Below are 19,581 nucleotides of genomic sequence, written 5' to 3' on the forward strand. Positions count from 1 at the left end.
TTTCATTGGCAGCTTTTGTTCTTAGTGTTACACAGAATAATAATGTGTATGGAAATGATGGCATCCTAGATGCAGTGAGATAGGGATATGTAGAAATGTCAGCACTTTGATTAATGTTTAACACCAAAAACTTTGTCCAAAGAATGACTTGCAAAATGCAGATACATACCAGTTCCAGGTTCTTCCATCTAAATTAGAATTCTTTACTTGGAAGATTCCTATAAACATTTCTCCCCCATGTAAAGCAAATGGAGAATCAGTGTTTGTAAATATAAGAACCATCTGAAAATATGTTTAGAAGGAAACAAACTGCTTGATCATTTTTCATGGAGAGAAGATGGTGTGGCTAATGTTTGAAGTAAAGGTAATCAGACAGTATAACCAGGTGGATGTATAAACATGCCTTCTAATTTTTCTTCCCCCATCCTGAAAGATTCCTACGTCCACTTATAAATGAAAGTTGTCTCAAATGAGACATCCTTAAGTTGGATTTCAACAATTCACTGTTATTTTAATAAGATATAGTGGCTCAGATGGTAAAGAATCTGTCTGCAATGCAGGAGACCTGGGTTCAATTCTGGGTCAGGAAGATCCCCTGGAACAGGGAATGGCAACCCACTCCAGTATTCGTGCCTGGAGAATTCCACGAACAGAGGAGGATGACTGGCTACAATCTGTGGGCTTGCAAAGAAGTCGGACACGACTGAGCAACTTTGACTTTTTTCACTGAATGTATTTATTGTGTGTTAAAGACAGAATTTATATGGGAGGCTACGTGGTGTCCCCTAGCCTAGAAATCTGTGTAAGGACCCTACTGAGGGCAGGTTTCATAGGAAACTCAACCACTGAAGACTGCATACCTTTTCCAGGTGGATTTGAGCTTTTCTTTGTAAGTGTGCTCCCTCAACCAGTTGCACACTCGCAGCCTCCTGGAGCTTGTTTGAAATGTATACCTGTGGCGGATTCATTTTGATATTTGGCAAAACTAATACAATTATGTAAAGTTTAAAAATAAAATAAAATTAAAAAAATAAATAAAATGGAAAAGTAAAAAACACACACACACACACACACACACAAATGAAATGCCAGCTCTTGGGCTCACCCCAGACTACTGAACCAGAATCTGCTTTTTAATAAGATTCTCCTCAAGTGATGCATGAAGATGTATAAGGAGCACTTGGCCAGATCACTGACTCTCAGACTGGGGTGCTTATCACCAGAACTGCTGCCTACCACTCCCAGAGTTTCTAATTCAGTGGGTCTGGACTGGGGTTTGAGAATTTGCACTTCTAACAGGTTCTCAGATAATGCTGCTGGCCCAGGGACCATACTTTGAGAACCACTAGGGGAAAGCACCCTCGTTGTACTTTTTCCATTCTTTTTTCTGATTTCTTGTCCTCCAAATAGTGCTTTTAGAGATTACTATAATGTGCTTTAGCTTGATTAAAGAAAAACTTAAACATTGTCTTGTGTGATTTTTAGTGATGGTCACACTAAATTTGCTTGTTAACATCTAATTCATAGAAAAATTCTTTTATTTTTATTTATTATTTTTTAAATTGAAATGTAGTGCTTTACAATGTTGTGTTAGTTTCAGGTGTACAGCGAAGTGATTCAGTTATACATACATACATACATATATATATATACACCCACACATATGTATTCTTGTTCAGATTCTTTTCCATTTTAGGTTATTATAAGATATTGAATATGGTTCCCTGTGCTATACAGTAGGTCCTTGTTGTTTATCTTATGTATAAAAGTGTGTATCTGTTAATCTCAAACTCCTAATTTGGGAAAACATTCCCTTTTAATGTGTGTTGGATTTTGACTCTAGGTGATAAGTAGTTCTCTTTCTCTTTCTCCTATGAAGTACATTTTTAACACTTTAAAATTCTTTTTGTATATATAAAATGTTCATGTGGTTCAAAAACTAAAAAAATCTATTTGAGGAGTCTAATTTCCAGTATTGTTTTGGTTTAACATGCTGTCTCCAGCCATAGAGAATGTTTTCTATTTGTTTCCTATAGATGTCTGTTGTTTCTTTGTGTAGATACAAGCAAATACCAGTATACTGTATATACCCACTCCTTTTGTATGTAGTATGCTACATAAAGTATTCTGACCCTGTTGTTTGTTTGTTTGTTTTTTTCCAGTAGTGTACCTTTAGCATCTTTCCACATTAGTATATAGAAAACGTGTATTAACAGATGCAGGATATACTATTGTGTGGCCTGTGCCATAGTTTATTGAAGTTAACCCCCGTTGATGGATAGTTGAATGTTTTCCAGGCTTGCAGTCACAACCTGTGGTGAATAACGTTGCACACATGTCAGTCCATATATGTGAAGTGTATCTGTGGGATGCCTTTCCAGAAGTGGGATTGCTGGGTCCGTGAGCAGTGCGTTTATACATTGTGATAAATGCTGCCCACCTTCAGGGTTGTACCATTTTGAACCCTTGCAGGTATCTGTCTCCACAGCCTCTTGTAATAGGCTGATTACCAGCCTTTGGATTCGTATCAGTCCAATAAGGTGAAAAGTAACTCATTGTGGTTTTAATGTGCATTACTTTGATCATGAAGGAGGCTGAGCATCTTTTCACATGCTTAAAGGCTCTTTCTTTCTTTCTTTGTTTACTTTACAATATTGTGTTGGTTTTGACATACATCAATATGCATCCGCCATGGGTGTACACGTATTCCCCATCCTGAACCCCCCTCCCACCTCCCTCCCCATACCATCCCTCTGGGTCATCCCAGTGCACCAACCCCGAGCATCCTGTATCCTGCATCGAACCTGGACTGGTGATTCGTTTCACATATGATATTATACATGTTTCAATGCCATTCTCCCAATCATCCCACCCTCGCCCTCTCCCACAGAGTCCAAAAGACTGTTCTATACATTTGTGTCTCTTTTGTTGTCTCGCATACAGGGTTATTGTTAGTATCTTTCTAAATTCCATATATGTGTGTTAGTATACTGTATTGGTGTTTTTCTTTCTGGCTTACTTCACTCTGTATAATAGGCTCCAGTTTCATCCACCTCATTAGAACTGATTCAAATGTATTCTTTTTAAGGCTGTTTCTTTTCTATGAACTATTTGTTCATGCCCTTTGCACATTTTTCTTTTGAATTTTTTTCTTAACAATTTCTAGGAGTTTATAAATTAGACCTTTGTGATGCGAATTCCAGTTTCCTCAAGCTTGTCATTTTTCAAAAGTTTACTTTAATGTATTTTGGTATAGAGAAGGCTTTAAAGTTTTTTCTTTAAATTTTAAGCAGTTAATATTTTATGGATTTTGAGTCATGAAAAGGCCTCCAAGAATTTGGATTTCGCCCATGTTTCTTTTCTTTAAGGATTTTTTTCCCTTTATGGTTTCATTTTTAAGCTTAAATCTTTGATCTGTTTAGAATTTATTCTGGTATTCAGGGGTGATATATAGATTCAGCTTTATCCATATGGCTACCACTAATTTTTAGCGATTTGTTTCAGAACATTATAGTCCAGATTTCCAAATATACTGGGAGACCTCTCTGGGCTTTCTGGTCAGTTCCATTAAGTCTTTCTATTCCCGCACAAGCACACATTATTGGATTTATAAGATGTCTTAATGCCTGTAAAACTAGTTTGTCCTGTTGCCCTTCATTTTCCTGGCCATTCTTGTTTATTTTTCCATGTGAACTTTAGAATCATTTGTCAGTTCCAGAAAAGAAAAACACACTTTAAAAAAGTTGAGATCATGTTAAATTTATAAACTAACATAGGGAGAATTGATATCTTTCTGATATTGAATTTTCCATTCCAAGACCATGATGTATTTTTTTCATTTGTTTGGTTTTACTCCTGACTCCTAGAGCACAAATTTTTCTCATACAGGTTTTTTCCCATTTCTTATTAAATTTATTATATGTGTGTATATTTATGTGAATTGGAGAAGGAAATGGCAACCACTCCAATATTCTTGCCTGGAGAATTCCATGGACAGAAGAGCCCAGTGGGCTACAGTCCATAGGATCACGAAGAGTCAGACACGACTAAGTGACTAACTTTCATTTTCATTTCATATTTATATGTATGCCTATATATACATATATGTATGTTTTTATAAGTGAAGTCTTTATCTTTTTTAAGTGGTTTTGATTGTATGAAGGCTATTTATTTCTGTGTAAGTACAGAAGGTGATATACCTTGAAATTCTAATTCATTTTTAACGAGCATTAAATTCTGCGGAATCCCTTATCCTTTTTTGCCTGAAGAGAAAGAAAGCCTTGGAAGTCAGGCTTGCAGTTAAATTCTATAGCTGTATTTATGAGCTCAGTGGACATCTGGGGATCTGTTTGACTCCTCTGAGCCTCGGTTTCCTAATTAGTAACAGGAACAATTCTGGCTTGGTAAGAATGTTTGGAGAATTAAGAAGAATGTGAACTTCATCACTTAGTGCCTCTTCCACCACTGTCACTGCCAACAGCAGCTTGGATTGAGGTTGCTGTTCTCTTTTTTTTCTTCCTCTTTCCCCTCTCACCTGTAAAAGAGAAAGACATTGTGAAGAAAAGTAATAAGCAATAGCAGACTTGAAATTAAAAATAAGCTGTGATTCACTCCGAGCAGGATAATCAGTGTCCTTGAGAAAAGAACAAACTCAACCCAGCATTTGAGGCTCCTCCTGCCTCTCTCTCTGACCTTGCTGCTGGTTGCCCTCTCGGATGCTCCCTGACCAGAGGCTACGTAGCCTTCCCCAAAGGCCCCGCGTTTCCTATAATGCCATCCCTTCCACTTAGGATGTTTTGCTGCCTAATTCTGCCAGGTCAAACACGTGCTGCCCCGCACCCAGTTAAAACCAGGGTCTGTCTCCTTGTGCCGCTCATCTGTCCTGTAGCTTAGTCTTGATAGACTGGAAGCTATGAGGAGAGAAACTGTCACGTCCACCAAAGAACGCAGAATACCTGGAAAAGAGCAGACACTCAGATGTTTTTAAATAAGTAAATGAATAATTGATTTAGATCTTTCTTTGACTCAATGGACATGAGTTTGAGCAGGCTCCGGGAGTTGGTGAAGGACAGAGAAGCCGGGCATGCTGCAGTCCATGGGGTTGCAAAGAGTCAGACACGATTGAGAGACTGAATTTAACCTGCCTTGTGTTATATGCCTGGGTAATTCTGTCATCCACTACATTGTAAGCATGTTGAAGATAAGGATTATGCCATTTCTCAATAATTATAGTAAAATAGGGAAAACCACTAGACCATTCAGGTATGACCTAAATCAAATCCCTTATGATTATACAGTGGAAGTGAGAAATAGATTTAAGGGACTAGATCTGATAGATAAAGTGCCTGATGAACTGTGGGCTGAGGTTCGTGACATTGTACAGGAGACAGGGATCGAGACCATCCCCATGGAAAACAAATGCTAAAAAGCAAAATGGCCATCTGGGAAGGCCTTACAAATAGCTGTGAAAAGAAGAGAAGCGAAAAGCAAAGGAGAAAAGGAAAGATAAAAACATCTGAATGCAGAGTTCCAAAGAATAGCAAGAGGAGATAAGAAAGCCTTCCTCAGTGATCAATGCAAAGAAATAGAGGAAAACAACAGAATGGGAAAGACTAGAGATCTCTTCAAGAAAATTAGAGATACCAAGGGAACATTTCATGCAAAGATGGGCTTGATAAAGGACAGAAATGGTATGGACCTAACAGAAGCAGAAGATATTAAGAAGAGGTGGCAAGAATACACAGAAGAACTGTACAAAAAAGAGCTTCACGACCCAGATAATCATGATGGTGTAATCACTCACCTAGAGCCAGATATCCTGGAATGTGAAGTCAAGTGGGCCTTAGAAAGCATCACTACAAACAAAGCTAGTGGAGGCAATGGAATTCCAGTGGAGCTATTTCAAATCCTGAAAGATGATGCTGTGAAAGTGCTGCACTCAATATGCCAGCACATTTGGAAAACTCAGCAGTGGCCACAGGACTGGAAAAGGTCAGTTTTCATTCCAATCCCAAAGAAAGGCAATGCCAAAGAATGCTCAAACTACCACACAATTGCACTCATCTCACACACTAGTAAAGTAATGCTCAAAATTCTCCAAGCCAGGCTTCAGCAATATGAGAACCATGAACTTCCTGATGTTCAAGCTGGTTGTAGAAAAGGCAGAGGAACCAGAGATCAAATTGCCAAGTCCGCTGGATCATCAAAAAAGCAAAAGAGTTCCAGAAAAACATCTATTTCTGCTTTATTGACTATGCCAAAGCCTTTGACTGTGTGGATCCCAATAAACTGTGGAAAATTCTGAAAGAGATGGGAATACCAGACCACCTGATCTGCCTCTTGAGAAATCTGTATGCAGGTCAGGAAGCAACAGTTAGAACTGGACATGGAACAACAGACTGGTTCCAAATAGGAAAAGGAGTACGTCAAGGCTGTATATTGTCACCCTGCTTATTTAACTTCTATGCAGAGTACCTCATGAGAAACTCTGGGCTGGAAGAAGCACAATCTGGAATCAAGATTGCCAGGAGAAATATCAGTAACCTCAGATATGCAGATGATATCACCCTTATGGCAGAAAGTGAAGAGGAACTAAAAAGCCTCTTGATGAAGGTGAAAGAGGAGAGTGAAAAAGTTGGCTTAAAACTCAACATTCAGAAAACGAAGATCATGGCATCTGGTCCCATCACTTCATGGGAAATAGATGGGGGAACAGTGGAAACAGTGTCAGACTTTATTTTTTTGGGCTCCAAAATCACTGCAAATGGTGACTGCAGCTATGAAATTAAAAGACGCTTACTCCTTGGAAGGAAAGTTATGACCAACCTAGATAGCATATTCAAAAGCAGAGACATTACTTTGCCAACAAAGGTGTGTCTAGTCAAGGCTATGGTTTTTCCTGTGGTCATGTATGGATGTGAGAGTTGGACTGTGAAGAAGGCTGAGCGCCGAAGAATTGATGCTTTTGAACTGTGGTGTTGGAGAAGACTCTTGAGAGTCCCTTAGACTGCAAGGAGATCCAACCAGTCCATTCTGAAGATCAGCCCTGGGATTTCTTTGGAAGGAATGATGCTAAAGCTGAACCTCCAGTACTTTGGCCACCTCATGCGAAGAGTTGACTCATTGGAAAAGACTCTGATGCTGGGAGGGATTGGGGGCAGGAGGAGAAGGGGACGCCAGAGGATGAGATGTCTGGATGGCATCACTGACTCGATGGACGTGAGTCTGAGTGAACTCCGGGAGTTGGTGATGAATAGGGAGGCCTGGCGTGCTGCGATTCATGGGGTCGCAAAGAGTCAGACACGACTGAGCAACTGAACTGAATAATAGTGAAAACTAACGTTTATCGAACATTTTATTATGTCCCAGAAACTGTTTTAAATTCCGTGATGTGGATAATCTAACATAACCCTCAGCCGGCTTAGGAGTTGAGTCCTATTATTAGGCACTTGGGGAAACCCAGGCACACTGCTTATGGACTTGCTCAGGAGCAGACAAGCAAGGAAGTGGTAGTGCTGAGGCTCAGGCAGGTGTTCTTAATCTAGCAACCCAGCTTTTCACCTGCTGTGAGGTTGACTATAGTTAGGTATAGGTTCTTGAACCATTTAGAGAAAGTTATTCAATTCCACTTGAACCTGCTCACTTTTCTGCCCAATCTTCCCATTTTAGTAACTTCTATTTTATTCATTCTGATTCCTCTCAGACTTGATGTTCTCCGAGATACTTTCTCTGACCACCCTGCCTGGCATGCTGTAGATGTTGAATAAAAAGTAATTTTAACTTTTTTTCTCTCTAGGTTCCCAGTAAAGGTGCTAAGAAAGAATGTGAGACAGGAAAATAATTAAACATTTTTACTGAGGTAAGTTTTTTATGATTTAAGTTTTTTTTTTTTTTTAAAGAAAATGTCTCTTATTTAAAAAAAATTTCTCTCCATATCTGCTTTCTGAAGATACAAGAGGGAGATTGTTGTTTGAGGAGTGTGTCAGTTGATAGAACCTGGGGTTCTTAAGGTGGTTGCCAGAAATGTGGGCTTCTGATTAAGGTCATTTGGCTTCCTTACTTCTTTGACTTGAATCTTTAATAAATTTTTCGCTATCTCCTTGTTTTAAAGCCTGGTGCTGAGCAGGAGATCCCACAGGTGGAAATCCGTAAGCTGTTCGGTGGTTATACATACTTGCAACATTCAGTGAAAACTTTTGATTTTAAAGTAGGGAGTTGAAGGGATTTGAAGCCACTTGGTGAGATTGCAACACTTCATTTTCTTAAATGAAAATGTGTTGTTTTTTTTCTTGCAGTAGTGAGAAAAAACTTCCATTAATGACACCTAACTCCTGCCACCCAGAAATGACTGCCATTGTTATTTTGATGAAAACTCCATTTAGAAATGTATGAATATAGAAGTATTTACATATAAATCTTTAAGTAAATTGGTCTTTTATTTAATACAACAGTATATTTTATGCATCTTTACACATGAATTGTAAAAGACATGTATAATCGTATACAGTCATTTTACTGACAATGTTTGATTGTTTAGAGGCACCATACTTTAATTGAGTCATTCATTTGATGACTGTTTAGATGGTTTTCTAGTGGATAATAGTGTGTCAAACAACCCTGTACCTACATCATTATATGTTTGTTCATTTAGCTTCCTTGAAGTATAACTTCTGGGTCAAAGATGATATGCATTTTAAAGGTAGGTGCTTGTGGCTAAACTGCCCTCTGTAAATAAAGGCCCCTCCCCAACTGAAAGTCACCAGAGTCCTGTTTTCCATGTCCTTACCCACACTGAGTTTTGTTCATGTGTTTAATGCTTACCCATCCAATAGGAGGAAAAAATGGTGTCTTTTTGAGATAGCAGGGCTTTCTTATTTTTAATTGTATTTGTTTATTTTGGGCTGTGCTGGATCTTTGTTGCTGCACTCAGGCTTTTCTAGCAGGGGCTTCTCTTCAATGCAGTGTGCGGGCTTCTCGGTGCAGTGGCTTGTCTTGTGGCACACTGGCTCTAGGGGCGTGGCCTTCAGTAGTTGCGGCATGTGTTATCTTCCCAGATCAGGGATTGAACCTGTGTCTCCTGCACTAGCAGGTGGACTCTTTGCCATTGGGCCACCAGGGAAGCAAGATAGCAGGGTTTCTGACTGGAGTAAACCTTTCATGTTTAAAGACCTCTTTCATCTGATAGCCTTACTTACATAAAGAATTTCCTTATTAAAAACATACATGTGGTTCTTGTGTGTATGTGAGACACTCTTGGACTTTGAATGTGATGAAAATGTTGAAATATGTTGAGATCTTTGTTTTTAGGTCTACTACCCTGATTGAAAGTGAAAGTCGCTCAGTCGTGTCCAACACTGCGACCCAGGCCAGGATACTGGAGTGGGTAGCCTTTCCCTTCTCCAGGGGTCTTCCCAACCCAGGGATCGAACCCAGGTCTCCTGCATTGCAGGCAGATTCTTTACCAGCTGAGCCACAAGGGAAGCCCAAGAATACTGGAGTGGGTAGCCTATCCCTTCTACAGGGGATCTTCCTGACTCAGGAACCGAACTGGGGTCTCCTGCGTTGCAGGTGGATTCTTTACCAACTGAGCTATCAGGGAAGCCCCATTACCCTGATTAATTCAGTATAAATATTTTTAAATTGTTGTTGTTCAGTCACTAAGTTGTGTCCGACTCTTTGTGACCCCATGGACTGCAGCACACCAGGCTTCCCTGTCCTTCACTATCTCCTGGAGTTTGCTCAAGCTCATGTCCATTGAGTCGGTGATGCCATCCAACCACCTCATTCTCTGTCTTCCCTTCTGCCTCTAGTATTTCCCAGCATCAGGATCTTTTTCAGTGAGTAGGATCTTTTTCAGTGAGTTGGCTCTTCACATCAGGTGACTAAAGTATTGGAGCTTCAGCTACAGCGTCAGTCTTTCCAGTGAATATTCAAGGTTGATTTTCTTTAGGATTGACTGGTTTGATCTTCTTGCTGCCCAAGGGACTCTCAAGAGTCTTCTCCAGCACGACAGTTCAAAAGCATCAGTTCTTTGGAGCTCAGCCTTTATGATCCAACTCTCACATCTGTACATGACTATTGGATAAACTAAAGTTCTGACTATATGGACCTTTGTCAGCAAAGTGATGTTTCTGCTTCTTAATATGCTATCTAGGTTTGTCATGGCTTTTTTTCCAAAGAATAAGCGTCTTTTAATTTTGTGGTTGCAGTCACCATCCACAGTGATTTGGAACCCAAGAAAATAAAACCTGCCACTGTTCCCACTTTTTCTCCATCTGTTTGCCATGAAGTGATGGGATCAGATGCCATGATTGTAGTTTTTTGAATGTTGAGTTTTAAGCCAGCTTTTTCACTCTCTTTCACCCTCTTCAGGAGTCTTTAGTTCCTCTTTGCTTTCTGCCATTAGTGTCATCTGCATATCTGCAGTTGTTGATATTTCTCCCAGCAGTCTTGATTCTAGCTTGTGATTCATCCGACCCAGCATTTCATATGATGTACTTCAAATATAAGTTAAATAAGCAGGGTGACAATATACAGCCTTTATGTTCTCCTTTTCCAATTTTGAACCAGTCTGTTGTTCCATGTCTGGTTCTAATTGTTGCTTCTTGACCTGCATACAGGTTTCTTAAGAGGCAGGTAAGGTGGTCTTATGTTCCCATCTGTTTAAGAATTTTCCACTATTGGCGACTAACTAATATTACTGAGTTAGGTGACTATGCATTCACATGTATACATATGAATGCCAATGTTGAGTTTCATCTGTCCAGAGGATTTTGCCAGTTTCTGATATGAATATGAGCTCTAATTTTATGTTTGTTTTAGATTTTATTTCAAATAAAAGTTGCCTAAGGAAGGTCTCACGTGAAACAAGCATGTACTTTGTCATCGGCTTACTGTTTCTTTTTTGACTTAATTGAAAGCCAGTTAAAATTCATCTTTTTCCTTGATATCGAATGCATCTTCTTATAGATTGTCTTTCATGTGAGTGCTTTTCTTTTCACTCCAAGTTAACATTGTTGAGGCTTGGACCTAGTGTGTTTTATGCACCAGCTTATATCCAGCAACTGCTGTGATACCTGGCACGCACATGGCAGATGCTCAAATAATTTTTGTAGGAATTAATGATTGGTCAATATCATCATTGTTAAGTTAGAACTAAGATGCAAATGAGATGTGCCTTCAATTTTAATTAAGAAATTTAATTTCTTGGAGAAGAAAACTAGCACCTGTGATGTTTAAATGCACCTAAATCTAGATGTATATAATTGTAGTGACATTTGCTACCATAACCTCTTGTGATGTTTTGTTTGGACTGTTGATTTGGATTCTGTCCAATTTCTTTGCAGAATCCCACATACAACTGTGTTTTAAATCTGCTTTTTTGTTTTTTGTTGCTGTTAAGGGAAAAGTGTCTAAAATAGGTAAAGTACTTGATCTACTATTTATGATATGTTTCATATTATACAGATGGGAATATCTTTCAGTTATTTGAAGACAAGGATAAAGTAAATTATAATGGAGAGAAATTGAGGTATATTTTAATTGTGTAGTTCAGCATTTGTTAAAAGTAGAGAAATGGATTGCCAGCCATTAAGAAGAATGTGTAAATCTTTGTCCAGTATCCTGCCTATTAAGCGTTTCTGACTCACAACCAGTTTTTCACAGCCAAAATAAACAGGGAGAATGGAACAATTATCTAATAGATTTAGGCAATGTTGAGGATTCTTGTTTCATACACTTTGTTTCCACTGGAGTATGGGATTCTAAAGAATGCATGAGCTAGTTTTAATTAGTATTTTAGCAGCAGCTATTTGCATGTAAAATTTTTTAATTTATTAAATAATCCCCTAGCAATTTATTTGTACTTTAACTTTCTTAGCAACTCCTTCCTTAATAAATCTAAAGTTATTAATAAATCTAGGCAGGCTTGAAAGGAAATTATTGAGTCTTCATTTAGTAAGGTCTAAATTAATTGTATTTTCTGGACTTTACCCTCTATCTTATTGTGGCTAATGGTATGATCCTGTATTTGTTTTCTGAAATAAGTGAAGTTCTATGTTCTTATACCTCTTTTCTCCAGTAGTATAGGAAGTTCCTTATATTATAGCTTTCATTTCACTGATGACTTACTTTCTTTAATTGCATGCTTTAAAACCCTAATTCTAAAATTACTTCTGAAAAGTGAGGCATTACTAGTAGCAGTTAAACTGGAGTCTTAATTAAACTTAAGACTATCATTTATTTCTCCTCTGAGCTGCGTTTGTAAAAATTTTTATACTGTATTTAAACAGATTTTAAGACATTCTTATGCACTTAATGGGTTGGATTTTATGCATTTGCAACAGTTTCTTCCTATTTTAGGCATAAAGCTTAAAGTTTAGACTGGCAGTGTAAGTGGTTATTTGATTGGAAAGTTGGAAAGAAGAGAAGTTCTGTCTTCATATACAGGATTTGTGGTGGTAGAATATTCACATGAAACTTTCATGGTCAGGGTGAGAGTACTGAACCGCAACAGGAGGGCAAAATAAGTGCTGATGTGTTGTATAGAGAACATCCCCCCAGCAAGGGCAACACTCGGCCCTCCTTCTGTAGCATTTACAGTGAGTTAGTCCCTCAAAGAGGTTTTATTAAATTCGGATTCTTAGGGGGAGGGTTTAGGGGAGAGGGGTAGAGAACAGAAGCTTTGGGCTACAAGTTCCATAATGAACGTGGTGCTTGGTGGAGCTCCCCAGGGGTAGGCTTCTCCAGCCTCTTAACGTCCCATCCCCCTTGAGACCCTGGACGCTTTGTGCTGTGATAGAACTTGGTCTGGAGCTTGGCGGAGGGAGTCTACCATCTACCACTGCAGAGTCTCAGTTCACTTCAGTTCAGTCACTCAGTCCTGTCCGACTCTCTGCGACCCCATGGCCTCACTGCAGAGTCTGGATGCAGAGTGTCTAAGTAGACTTCCGCCACGCAAGTGTGAGGTAGTGGTGTAATGACAAACGCGCGAGTTCCACATGAGCTCTACCTCTGTGCCTGTTTGTTCAGAGAGGACACCTGATTCATGGTGTGGGTTATGTTTGTGTCTGTTAAACCCAGTAAGTTTTGTTGTAAGTAGATTTCAGTCTGTTTTAATGTAACAAAGTTTTTTTGTCTGAATCTTCTGGCAGCCATCTCTCAAATGTTAATGGTAATAGCTGTCAGTAGGAAGGGTATCCGCCTACATCTTTTCTGCAGTGCTTGAAACCATCCCACTTCCTTTTTCTTTTTCCTTAAGAACTGATTACTGACACTTGGGAATTATAATCAGATTTCATCAATCTTTATGGAAAGGTTACCAATTATTGCACTGAAAAATAGGCATTTGTCTCTAATAGTAAGTGTTTCTCTTGGTATGTCTCTCTCAGTTCATTGCTTTTAAATACCTCTTAGGTGAATGAATGCTTTGTGTCATGCCCTGATTTAATACATTTAAAGCAGACTTTATTGATGGCTTTCTTAGTTTCAGTTATATGGGAGGGGGAATAATTTAATAGAGAATTTTCATAGGATCTTTTGGTTGCTTAGATGTCCTTGGGGTAGAAAAGAATGACTGATGTCAGTTACTTCTGTTGTGATGCAAGCTCCAGAATCAATATTTGTGTTGAAGAGTTGAGAGCAGTGAGGGTTTTTATGGCGGGGATGTACATATTGAGCGTTGGGCTGTACCTTCGGTGTGTATTCTTTCATTTTGTTCTCTAATGACTCTCAGAGGCTAGATTCAGCCACTCTAGTTTTAGAGAATAGAAGGCTTGGTTATGAGATTTGTCCTTGGGCACATTAAAAACAAAACAATAACTTGAATCCAGATCTCTCTGGCTTTTCTTGTCACAGTTCTTAGAGTGTTTCCATTATCATAGATGAGTGAAATGTTGGGCGGAACGAAGATACAGCCGCTTTATCAGCACCATCACCCTCGTTCTTACCCTCCTGTCTGTTTCTAATGTTCTTCAGAATTAACTGGCGAATTTTAGGAGCCTGCCAAGGTGTCTGGCTCATTGTGTTCAATACAACATAGGCTTGTTTAATTTAGCAGTGCTCTGAGATGAAAGGTTCATGACGGCCAAGTACAAACAGACCTTCTGTGGGATGTTAATTTTGTTATAGGAGAGAATGCTTGTTTTTCCTTGCTCTGTGTTAATAAAGAAGCTGGCACATTTTCTCATCAGTTAAAAAGGACTTTGACTTGTTTAAATCTGTGTAATCAAAGGGAAGCGAGTGGTTCTGATAAACATTTTTCTTTGTGCAGCTTTTGGTTAATTCCATTTTATACCTGCCAGCAAATTGCAGTTTGTGTGCTCTTTTGTTCTTTTCTTCTTTTACTTTGAATTTGATTTTATGATTGTTCGCTGTGGGGATTTGGTGGTAGGAAAATAAATCATTTCCTCATTTGAACAGATTGTATGTTTGTGTGTGTATGTGTGTGTTTACGACAGGTTATCCTGTAGTAGGCAGAGTGATTCAGTCAGGCCCCTGCATGGAGGTGTCACTATATGATTTTGTGTAGTAATTTTTTCTCCTAACAGCTCTATTGACATGTAATTCACATACCATAAAGTTCACCCATTTAAAACGTAAAATTCAATAGATCTTTCTGTATTCACAGAGTTATGCACGGATCCCCAGTCTCATTCCAGAACACTTTCATCACCCCAAAAAGAAACCCCAGACCGAGCAGCAGTCACTTTCCATTCTTCCCTCTCTTTAGTCTCTGGCAACCACCGATGTACTTTGTGTGTCTCTGAATTCAGAGTGTGTCATATAAATGGAATTATACAGTACGTGTGACCTTTTGTGTCTGACTTCTTTCACTTAGCATGCTTTTGAGGTTCGTCTGTGTCATAGCATATGTAAGAATTCATTCTTTTTTGTTGCTAAATAATATTCTACAGCATAGATAGATAACATTTTGTTTATTCATCCATTGATAGCCACTTAGGTGGTTTCCAGGTTTTGGAAGTTGTGAATGCTACTGAGAACATTCATGTCTAAGTTTTTTGGGTGGACATCTGCTGTCATTTCTCATGGATATATACCTAAGGGTAGAATCGCTGCCTCTCATGGTAGCTCTATATTTAACTTTTTGAGGGACTGCCAAACTGTTTTCCAAAGTGGCTGTACTATTTTACGTTCCCATCAGCAGTGTTAGAGGATTCCATCCTGGCCAACACTTGTTATTTTTTGTTTTGTTTTTCATAGTAACCATCCCAGTGGGTGTGAAGTGGTCTCTCGTGGTAATTTTGATTTGCATTTTCCCTAATGGCTGCTGCTGCTGATAAGTCACTTCAGTCGTGTCCGACTCTGTGTGACCCCTTAGATGGCAGCCCACCAAGCTCCCCCGTCCCTGGGATTCTCCAGGCAAGAACGCTGGAGTGGGTTGCCATTTCCTTCTCCAATGCGTGAAAGTGAAAAGGGAAAGGGAAGTCGCTCAGTTGTGCCCCACTCTTAGCAACCCCATGGACTGCAGCCTACCAGGCTCCTCCATCCATGGGATTTTCCAGGCAAGAGTACTGGAGTGGGGTGCCATCGCCTTCTCCGCCCTAATGGCTAATGATGTTCAATATCTTTATATAAGCTTCTTGGTCACTTGTATATTTTTTAGAGAAATGCCTATTCACATTCTTTTCCCATTTTAAAAATGGGATTGTCTTTTTATTGTTGAGTTATAATGTTTTTGTGTATTCTAGATTTCTTTGCACCCTTCTGCCCTCCACATAGGTCTTTATCAGAGATATGAATTGTAAAATTTTCCTCCCTTTCTGTGGATTGTCTTTTCACTTTTTAAAAAGAATGTTCTTTGAAGAAATTTTTTAATTTTTGAGAAGACCAACTTCTGTTTTTCTTTGGTTGCTTATGTTGTCTTGCCTCTGTTTGAAATTTTCTGCAAGTTAAAAAAAAAATTGCACCTTATTTCTATACATCTGATTTTAAAAGTTGCTGCAAAATTAAATGATCAGCTGTTAACTATACAATGGGTAGAGGTATTTAAACATCTTTCATATTTTCAAATATTCTCTTACAAGGTGAGAAGACCAAGTTTCCTAACCTAAAACTCAATGTGCATTTTTTAAGTTAGAAAAAATGTCTTTCAATGTTCTGCCTAGCTCAGAATGCATGGGACATTCTGTGAACATTTTCAGTGTCTGGTATGTACTAAGCCCTTGACGAGGCTTGGGGATCCAGAGGTGACTGGGCCATGGCTCTATCCTCAAAGAACTAGAGCTCACATGCCAAGCTAGAAGCATCCACAGACAGTGGAGACCCATGGAAGGGAGGAAGGAGTACTCTTCTATATCTGGCTGAGAGTGCCTCACTGAAGAGTGGACACTTGAAGCAGCTCTATTGAGATATAATTCATGTACCACGAAGTTCACCCATTTAAAGCATGTAACTCAGTAGATTTCAGTATATTCACAAGAGTTGTGCTCAGTCCGAACACAATGACAATCAGGGTGGCAATCAGAACTTTTTGTTAGGGTCTTTGATTTTCTCCTCCAGTTTCTTGCTACTGTATACACCGAGTGTCTAGACCAAGTATCTTGTAGCCACGGTATTTAGAATTCTTAGTGTAATAACATGTAGAAATGGATGTGACGACTTTGATGCCTAGAAGTGAACCTCAACAAAACCACTTGACTTTCTTCAGGTTTTCCAAGTTTTCAGAAGGGATAATTTCCTGCTTACCAGTCAGTTCAGCATTGGGCGGGGAGGGGTGTGTGTCTCTCTCTAAGCTAAAGCCCAAGTAATTCCATACAGTCAGAGCATAAAATGTGAGGCGAGGAGTGACAGGTGCCTGGCTGCAGAGGAAGATTGATTGTAGGGAGCTGGGTGTGTCCTGTTAAGGAGTTTAGATTTTGTCACTGTTGATGCTGGAGCCACTCTCCAGCAGGGGGAGCGTGATACAGTCACTCTGGCCACTGTGTTATGGATGCTGCCTGCGGGGGCAGGACTGGAGACCAGAGTCCCATTAGGCTGTTGAGTTAGTCCAGTAAGAGTCAGTGAGGACCTGAACTTGGGTATTTGCAGCAGAGTTGGATAAGACCCAGGCCGGAAATGTTTAAGGAGCTATCAGTCAGGAATCCTGGCTACAAGTAACAGAAATCCTCCTTAAGTTTAAACTATCTTAAGTTAAAAGAGGAATTAATTGGAAGGTTCTTGGAGAAGGTTGTAAAAGATATGAAATGCTGCAGAAACCAGAACAACCCAGGGTCCTCGGGGATTGGAAGAGGTCTTATCATCACAGGGACTCTTTCTCCCAACTCTGGGCCCTTGGGCTTCTGCATAGGGCAGGGGCTGTCTTCATATTCTCCTGCCAAGAGGAAAAAAAAGCTCCTCTCTCCCAGCTCATTTTTAAAATCCCAGGGGCTCTCTTGGCTTTGAGTTTTTTGCCTTCACCAGGCATGGGGGTCTTTGAAAGCTGTCTACCACCATCACGTTGGGAGTTCCCAAAAAGAGGAAGGTTGTTGTGGGCAGAGCCAACCCTGCACACATGCTCGGGGAGTACTGAGACGGAGGAGATCTGAGGAGGAAGAGTGCTCCCGCTTGTGTGTCTCTGGTAGCCTGTGATGGCACCATTGCCACTGAGAACGCAAGTTCAGGGAGCAGGCAGACGGGAGTGCCGTGAGTTCAGGTTTAGACCAGCTTAGACAGGGACCTGGAACTAATCACAACTTGTATGTTACATATTTTTATGATTATTTGACTGGTTTGGCGTTCTTCACAATTAAAAGTCTCCTGAGGACAGGAACTGTCTCGTTTTCTTCATTCGGAACTTCCAGAGCCCAGCATAGTATACTGGACACATAACAGGTATTCAGTGAATATCTGTGTGAATGATTCAGGTGAACACGTTCAGCAGGCAGCTGAGTGTACAGTTTGGATCTCAGTCGAGGACAGGAAATAGATTTGGGAGTTATCAGTGTAGGGCTATGTAGTGGACATAGTGGCTAAGGAGCTGTTATAAAAGTTCAGATACTGTGTAGACCTGAAGTTTTCATGTCCAGGTAATGAAATTATGCCTTTTTTCTTTGCCATGCCAAGTATTATCAGTAATTATCTACTGACAGTCCTGCTAATTAGTTTTTTAAATTTCGTGAATTTGTGATAGGGAAATAAAGGTGATAAAGACAGATTCTGTTTCCGTTTAAGAATAACTGACTCATAGGATGAAACCTTGGATATGATTTCAGATCACTCCTGTAAGCTCTCACAAAAGATGTTTATAAAAACACTTGGAACAATACAGATTGTACTAAGAAAATGTGCTTTGATCAACTCTGGAGATACAAAGCAGGGAACTTAATAAATCAAGTCCTATTTGTGAATGGAAAGGACTGGAAGTTCACCTTAAAAGTAAGAACTGAGTTCACAGCAAGACCTAAATTTTGTATTCTGAATATCAGATGTTAACTTATTTTCATCTTTTATATATTAAAAAAAAAATAAAAGAATTGCAGGTTTCAGATTTTGGCATCTTGAAATCTGACTCCTGATTCCTATCTCTTAATAGCTTTTGGAACACTAGTCTAGAAATGGAATTTGACTTTGGTTTTTTACCCTTTAATTTTGAGGTGAATGTGCTGCCAGCTCTGTCTTTCCTCTATATTCAAGAAAACCAAATCACAGGTAGCGTGGATATGGTATAATTTTTATTATTTAAATATTAGAAAAATAGGGTCTTGTTTATCTAAACTAGTAATGTTACGTTGACACTTGGGAAAGATGGTTTTTTGGGTTTTGTGCTTTTTTTCATTTTAGTGCATAAATAGTATTGTATTACTTTTAGGGCTAAACGCTCTCATCCTACCACCTTGCCATATGACAAGATATTATAGTAAATTGCATGTATTTTAAGTGTCTTTGTTTATTGCCTAGATGCCTTTCTTAACCTCCTAGTAGAAATGTGAGCCATATTTGTTTGTTTAATTTTTTGCCAAAGAACTTTAACTAAATTTGCCTAACTCCCAGTGCAGGCAAGTGTCTTTTAGCAAGTTAATTTAAAGGAGCATTTCTAAAAACTCAAATTGCATAGATTATAGCATTCCAGCTTTTTAAATTACTGTTAAGATATATGTTTAAAATATAACACGATGATTTTCTTTTGGTTTATAGATTAATGCTTATTCTTTCAAATAGGTTCAACACATATCTGATAGACTAAGACTTTGTGCCTTCTGAATTTTACCAAGGCTCCTTCAAGACTGGGAAAGAGAATACATTTCAGTTCTTAATGATAAAGTCAAAATTATGAGTTTGACTTCTGCATAAGCTAGTTAAGTTATAAATGGGAAAATCTCCATGCTGAGACCCCAGACCCCAGCAAACTGTATCCTTTTTGAAATCAGTTACAGAGCTGAAATGAAAGAAGGTTGATTTCTGGAGATACCCCTTATCAGCTCCTGGAGAAAAAAAAAAACTTTAAATACCTCTAATATAGTTTAGCTTATTCTGTATTCTGAAATGATTTTTATCAAGAGGTTTTTACCTTCATTCTTTTCTAGTTAATTTTTCAGAGGTAGCATCATTCAAAATAGAAAAGTTCACAGCCTAGATGTCAGAGGG

At 39.1% G+C, this 19,581-nt stretch overlaps 1 protein-coding gene across 3 annotated transcripts in view; it reads left to right on the forward strand.

The window, feature by feature from the left end:
* Nucleotides 1-19,581, forward strand: part of MRTFB (myocardin related transcription factor B) — a 319,142-nt gene that overhangs the window by 106,928 nt on the left and 192,633 nt on the right. For 2 of the 3 annotated variants that reach the window (XM_055562734.1, XM_055562735.1), the window contains exon 2: nucleotides 7,796-7,858. Coding sequence is in view for 1 of the 3 variants with exons in the window: in XM_055562733.1 (XP_055418708.1) it covers nucleotides 8,681-8,698 (18 nt within the window). In the remaining 2 variants the exon portion in view is untranslated. Of the gene's footprint in view, nucleotides 1-7,795; nucleotides 7,859-8,650; nucleotides 8,699-19,581 lie in introns of all 3 variants that reach the window. The other variant, XM_055562733.1, reaches the window with a different exon arrangement.

This window comes from Bubalus kerabau, chromosome 23, assembly GCF_029407905.1.
Source record: "Bubalus kerabau isolate K-KA32 ecotype Philippines breed swamp buffalo chromosome 23, PCC_UOA_SB_1v2, whole genome shotgun sequence".
NCBI lineage: Eukaryota > Metazoa > Chordata > Mammalia > Artiodactyla > Bovidae > Bubalus > Bubalus kerabau.